General features: G+C 42.1%; 1 protein-coding gene across 1 annotated transcript in view; it reads left to right on the top strand.

Annotated features, from left to right (window-relative positions):
• Positions 1 to 239: 239 nt before the first annotated feature.
• The window catches only part of lig1 (ligase I, DNA, ATP-dependent), a gene marked incomplete at its 5' end in the record, with an annotated part of 28,151 nt that continues 21,199 nt past the window's right edge, over positions 240 to 7,191 (top strand). The window contains 4 exon segments of the mRNA XM_034207902.1: positions 240 to 311; positions 1,936 to 2,080; positions 2,637 to 2,719; positions 4,155 to 4,307. Of these exon segments, the coding sequence (XP_034063793.1) occupies positions 240 to 311; positions 1,936 to 2,080; positions 2,637 to 2,719; positions 4,155 to 4,307 (453 nt within the window).

Genomic DNA, 7,191 nt, shown 5'->3' with positions numbered 1-7,191 from the left:
TGAGGAGAGGTGAGAGTGAAGGCAGGAAGTGCTGCGCTGGAAGAGAGAGGTGAACACAAGGAGGTGTAAGGCTGTGAACAGGTGCTTAGCTTTCAAGATGAACTGAGGAGAAATCAAAGCGCGCTTTGTAACAAGTCCCAAGATTGGAGATAGCGATTTGTGAATAAAAAGGGTCTATTTGCATATTTCCGTCAAGGGGAAAATAATAAAATGTGTGTTTCTGTAATGCCTCCCTGCAGGACGTGGACGCTTCGGAGATCAAAGTGCAAGTGTGTGTGTACGCCTTTGACCTCCTCTATCTCAATGGAGAGGTAAGACCCTGATGAGGGAAATACACACACACACACACGCACACGCACACGCACACGCACACGCACACGCACACACACACAAAATAGCTCCTGTTGTCTTTTCTGTGCTGTCATTGTGTGTGAACGTGCCTGCATGCTCGTCACCCCGCTGAGATGCAGACGGCGTCCCTGAATGCCAATGATGGTGCTACTGGAGGCCGTAACTAGATAATGATTGTAACGCTCATTGTAATTCCAGCCGAGTGTGTCGGAGTGTGTGTGTGTCTGCCTTTCACTGTCTCAGAGTCTGCATGTGTGTGTGTGTGTGTGGTAATTGTGAATGGGTGTGAGATTGACATTGTGCCTGATTTCAACCAAATAATACACATTTCTAGGCAGATTCTCCATGTGAATAAAATGCAAATCAACACATGTCAGCCAGTGCTCTGTAAATGGCAACAACACAACTACAACATTAAAGAAATCACAAGCTATTCTTAACTTTTTGCCATTTCATTGATGCCTCCCACCTAAATGTGGCGTTTATGTAAATGTACCAAATTACTCTGTCTCTGTATGCACATACTTTTTTTGGCTGTTGCCCTTTTTCAGTCATTTATTTATATATTTTTGATTGATTATCTCTCTTTCCTTCACATTTTCAGTGTCACATTCCCTGTGCACTGCAGCCTTTTGCCACTGCTGATAGGGTTATTGGCCAAGTGGAAGAGCACTTTATGTTTCCCTCCTGAACCCTCAGTGCAACCATTAGACGCTGCTAGCAGGACTTCCTCCACCGCTGAGGACTCCAAGGTCACGTCCTTGGTACTTTTATTTATCCAGTTTCCAGACCAGAGCAGTCAGTTTGAAGGCTAAAAGAAACAATTGGGGATAGTGTCCGTGTAGGTAAACAGAAACCACCTTAGCATTAAGGAAACACACAGATAACCACACTTGTCAATATCTATTCCACATTTATTATTTATTAAGTGTGTCATTGTGGATACAACACTCCTATTTTCCAGCGTTAAGGCTTTTCATAGTGAGCTAGCATTGAGCAACTAGCAACATTTCCCTCAGGAGTTAGAAGAGACCAAACAGCTCTGTATTTGATGGCTGTGTTTTGACTTATTATATTACCTGTGTGACTCGTTTCCAGAAACCTATTAATGCAGTTTGAAATGCAAAAAGAGTGCAGTAAAGAGTTTCTTGTAGACATGTAGGTGCTTTTCCATTTGGCCAAGTGTTAATTAGTGGATTTTGTTTCCATAACTGTCATATATATTTATTTGTTATGTGCACATTTTCAAAATACCCCCAAACCTCCCGTAGGTGGTTGGAACCTTCGTGATCTCTGTGTTTTCTGCTGGTTTGAGACTTGTTTGTGAGTGGGTGTTTTAAAATGTGTCCAATTCTGCCGTGACTGTATCTGTGAGTATACTCTGAGTCTGTGTGTGTGTGTGTGTGTGTGTGCGCGTGTGTGTGGGAAGCTAGTTGAGATGGCATTTCATCCTAGTCATTGCAAGGCTCCGAGCTATGAAGAGGAAATGGTTGTAATGATAAACAGTTTTGCCATTTGTAATGTGTCTGTTTCTCTCTCTCTCTCTCTCTCTCTCTCTCTCTCTCTCTCTCGGTGTGTGTGTAGTCCCTGGTGCGGCAGCCGCTGGGTCGGCGTCGGGCTTTGCTGAGGGAAAGCTTCTCGGAGGTGGAGGGAGAGTTTGTGTTCGCCCGATACATCGACTCCGACAACACCGACTCCATCGCAGAGTTCCTGGAGCAGTCTGTCCGAGGTGTGTGTGTTCATGATTGTGTGTTAGATATGGACACACTTTCTTATTTGTCTTACTTCCCACTATCCCTGTGTGTATTAAAGCTTTTTATTTGTGGGTGTTTTTGGTGCAGGTTTCATTTCATTTGTGGCCTTGCCTGCTGCTTTCATGTGTAAATTCTCTACGAGTTGTTTGTGTGTGTGTGTGTGTGTGTGTGTGTGTGTGCATTTGTAGTTGTTTACTTATTTCCCTGCCTGTTGTCTCTTTGTTGGTTGCATTGTTGTGTGTTTGCCTCAGTGTGTCTGTGTGTGTTTTGCAACAGAGACCAAACCTGTGAGTTGTGTAATTGGGTTTTCCTGTATTTTAAAACATGCATATGTGTGTGTGTTATATATGCCAGTGACTTTGCCTACTTCTCTTTGTGTCCTCACTTCCTGTGTGTACGTGCTTGTGTGTGTGCGTCTCAGAGGGAGACAAAGACCTTCCATATATCTCAAAGATAATCTGTTAATTTCCTTTCTGCACAACTAGGATTGTGTTTTGGTGTACTAATGTGTGTGTGTGTGTGTGTGTGTAGACTCCTGCGAGGGTCTAATGGTGAAGACTCTGGAGAAGGATGCTACCTATGAAATCGCTAAGCGCTCTCACAACTGGCTCAAGGTGCGTGTGACATAATAGTAACACATAAACTTGACATCACATGTTTTTTTATATAAAAGGAGTTATGACACAAAGTGATACGAGTGAGCTCCAATGTTTGCATCACTGACCATACAAAGGCCTTCATCTACTTCTCTGTGCCTATCAGAGGCGAACCGTCAGGGCCTTCAAGGTATTCAGAGAATACCCTGGAACACTCAGATAAAACCAACAAAAAATCGATGTAATTATATAAATTAAATGAGAATCATATCTGTGTTGTTGATCTGTAATATTACAGTGTTACGTTGATTTGTTTGTCCTTCTCGGACCATGCTCTACGCATTTCAGTAGAAAAGAAAGCAACCAATCAGATCTTGTTCTGGGTCTCTGGGTAGAATATCCTTCAACCAGGTATTCTACATCCTTGATAGGATGCCCTGGCCGTTGCACTGAATGAGAGCGTACGTTTGGACTGACAGCTTGATCAACCAATCATATATTGATTTGTAGCCAATGGGCGTGTTCTTTCAGAGTTCCCCTCGGTTCCAGGGTATTCTATTCTAGAAGGCCCGCTAGTTAACTGGCTCGAGACAGAGGATCTAGATGAATGCGACGAAGCAATTCATGCCGTTTTATTGTTTTTAACGTTGAAATGACAAGTGCAACAGGTGAAGAGGAAGTTGTTGCGGAATTGTTGTGAGTACCCTTTTCAAGACGACAATTCAGTGAAAAGACGGACATTATAATGCCGCGGCGGGGGGGGGGGGGTGTCTACAGAAGGTCCAGTTGTGATAGCCACGGTTCGCCACTGGTTTTTTCATTGGTTTTGAGGGCAATGCTTTACCCTTCATGCCTACTTGTCGCTCAACCAAATCTAGCAAAACAAAATGATGGCATAATTGACGAACGCCAAAGGAGGGAACATCTCGTAAGAAAACATACACCAAAGTGATGCCTTCCAACCTGCTTCCAACTGAAAATATGGCTTGCATAAAGAGTTTAATTAGAACTAAATTGTCAAGTGGGAGACAGGTTTATATTCGGCGTGAAGCGTTATCACATCCGTGGGAGGGGGCCGCGGGTGTGTCTACAGAAGGTCCAGTTGTGATGGACACGGTTCACCACTGGTGCAGCACACAACGTATAAAGTCTACCTTTTGTTCTTGTTTGTAACAATCATTGCACTTTCAAACACAAACCAATTTCATATTTCTGGGAACATTTTCAAGACCATTAGCTTGTCAACATTTATAAGCAGCAGTTGAGACGCCTGACAGTTCCAATTGTTTATAAATGACAGTTAATTGTGCTGCTGGCATTTCATTTATGCACGGAAGAGATGTACCTCTTAAGACTCGGAACAAATCCTGTTTTTTTTCAGCTGCCACTAAGCCCTATTTGCACGATGTGCTCATGAACCACACAGTAATATCTGACCCTCTCTCTCCCCCAGCTGAAGAAGGACTACCTGGACGGGGTGGGGGACACGATGGATCTGTGTGTGATCGGCGCCTACCTGGGAAAAGGCAAGAGGGCGGGCGCCTATGGGGGCTTCCTGCTGGCCTGCTACGATGAGGAGAACGAGGAGTTTCAGTCTGTGTGCAAGGTGTGTGTGTGTCATCACATTTAGCTGATGCTTTTATCCAAAACCACTTACACACACATCAATGCGGTAGACATGGCTACAGGAGCAATTTGGGATAGAGTATTGTCGTGGATCCGAAATCTTAACACTCAGGAATAGAATAAAGAATAACACAAAGGAAACATTAAAACACATGTGGTTGAGTTTAAATGTTATCTTGCTGTATAAGGAACAGATTACCTTGCATCAAGTTAGTCAAGAGTACATGTCCAACGATGAGAAGAATCACACACATTTGATTCACCTCTTTTTGGTTTACACACTATACCTTTAGACCTTTCACAATCACGTTACAAAACCCTATGCTCAATAAAACGTTGCAAACAGACAGTCATGGTACAAAGGTCTTATTTAATCAAACTGAAGGATGGACAAACTAACATAGCTTGCAAACCATGACCGTATAATATTAATGCTGTCAAAATTATCGCGTTAACGGCGGTAATACATTTTTTTTAATTAATTGCGTTAAAATGTAACGCATTTAACGCATGTGCAGAATGGCTCGCCCCATACATCCCACCAGTGGCAGCGCCAGGGTATGGCTGGGGTAGGCTACACCCATACCAAGAAATGGCTTAGCCCCACCATGAAAAATGATGTTAAAGTAAGCTAAATAAAGTCTGCCAACTCGCGCGGAGTAAATTGCACAGACAGCAAGGCAAGGCAAGTTTATTTATATAGCACTTTTCAACACAAGGCTATTCAAAGTGCTTTACAAAAATGAAAGAGATTAAGAAAATGGCATTTAAAATCAGTCATTAAAAAGAAAAGCTAATAAAATAAACATTAAAAGAAAAAGTACATGGATAAAAGTTACAGTGCAGTCTAAGATATGAATAGTTCAATTAAAAGCAGCGACAAAAAGAAAAGTCTTCAGTTAGTCAGATTGATTTCAGTAGCCACTTGTCTGGAAATACCGAAGACTAGAAACGGTTTTGAAAACTTTTGTCACGTAGTGATCGTCTTCTCAATAGAACATCTTTGATAATGTCTTCTGGCCAATCAGAATCAAGATAACGGCGTTGTGTTGTTGCAGGAAGTCCCAACGGAGAATACTTTTGCTGTAGTACATCTCTATATACATCGATGCAACATTACGTGTTGATAGAAATCAACACGTAATGAAATAAGACCCCACGGTTTGATGATTGATAGGTGTGTGGGCTGTCTTTCATTTCGACACACAGAACAATGTTACAATAAACATACTGTCTGTTAAATGGATATATCCGCCTTCTTTCATTTATCTTTCCATTCCCAACAATATACATAAAGAAATGGCATATTTTGGACATAGTTCGAATGGTGATTAATCTGATTAATACATTTTCAAGCTGTGATTAATCTGATTACATTTGTAATCGTTTGACAGCCCTAATTTAAATATATATTATTTCTACAGTTGCCCAAAGAAAAGATGGACGCGACATGATGACTGCAGGGTGTTTTTATTTGTCGTCTTGTTCTTTCACTCTTCAAATCTGAGCCTGAGCAACATCTGTGTGTGAAGGCGTGACTAGGTGCATCTTAGGATAGGTTGTAAGCGTGTATTTGAGCATGCGTGACCACTTGTGTGCATTTGCCTGAAGGTGTGTACTTTATATAATAAGAGCGTGAATAATCTGACTTCCCCACAGAGCATCAATTCTGTCTCTTCCCCGTCTTGCAAAAAGCTCCCATCTCTATTTTTTCTTTCCCGTCTGTAACTTTTATGTCTTTATCCATGGAAATGGGATTTAGTGAGCAGCGTGAACACACTCCCAGCGCCGCCCGCCTCACTTTCATGTACTTACACACGTTCACACCTGGGAGCTGGCTGTTAGACCGCAGCGTGCGCCGCCGGCCTCCGAGCACTTCCACTGGAGCCGATGAAGGCTAAAGCGCCCGTTAGATTACCGAGTTAGTGCTTCACTCGGTGGTGGGGTTTCTCTTCCGTTTGCTCTACTTCTCCTATAAATAAAATCTGATTGGAGATGTTTTCACAGTTCAGGTGACCGCCCTGGATAAGTGAGGATAGGTGCTGCAGAAAGATGTGGAAAGTGTCAGAAGAATTGTCTGTTATTGATTTTCATATTATTCTTATTTTTGCTTGGATAGCTGCTAGCTCTAGTTTTCTACATTGTCATAATTTCAACTTTAAACAAATGCTGACTGAGCTACACAATAAGAGTACCTGTCAGTCATTATAACCCGGTGCATCCAATAACATCAGCTTTTATTAGCGCCGTTATTCACGATTTCAGCTTCAATCTTTTCCACATTAAGATAAAGTCACATTTTCGTCTGTGAGGTGTCCCGACTGGCATCCCGATCTAATCTCATTTACGTTTTCTTGATATCTTGGCAGTTGTGCTTTTATTAAAGTCTTATTGGTGCATCACATTCTCCATTCTCAGCATTTTGTTTATATTTAAAGTACACATAGGCCCACAGTCTTCAAAAACAAGAGCTAAAGTCAGTTTATGTTCTTAACACATGGAGCCCACAGTCCCTGCTACTTTTTCCTCTCACTTCTCAATGTCAGACATTAAACCAAAAGCAATAATCTCGTTGTCCTTGACACGATAAACTTCAGAAACCTTCAGTTTGAGAGGCTCCACTATAGCTCAGAGCCCAACGCATTTCCATTTCCCAAAAGTAATCTTGGCTATATGTGTAGGTGAAACGTCCTTGAGCGAGTCCTCAGCAGATCCAGGAGCAGCAATACTGCAGCTCTGAAGTTCACTCAAACTCAGAGGAAATAAGTTGTAATAAAACGAAAAAGCCAATTAGGTTACAGTCGGTTATGTTTGACACTCCACTTTATACAGGTGACTGTTGAATTCAGTTTGTTTGGGGATCC

The sequence above is a fragment of the Gymnodraco acuticeps genome, unplaced genomic scaffold (genome assembly GCF_902827175.1).
Source record: "Gymnodraco acuticeps unplaced genomic scaffold, fGymAcu1.1, whole genome shotgun sequence".
In the NCBI taxonomy this organism is placed as follows: Eukaryota; Metazoa; Chordata; class Actinopteri; order Perciformes; family Bathydraconidae; genus Gymnodraco; species Gymnodraco acuticeps.
The sequence above is the reverse complement of the archived record's forward strand: the minus strand, read 5'-3'. Positions and strand labels throughout refer to the sequence as shown.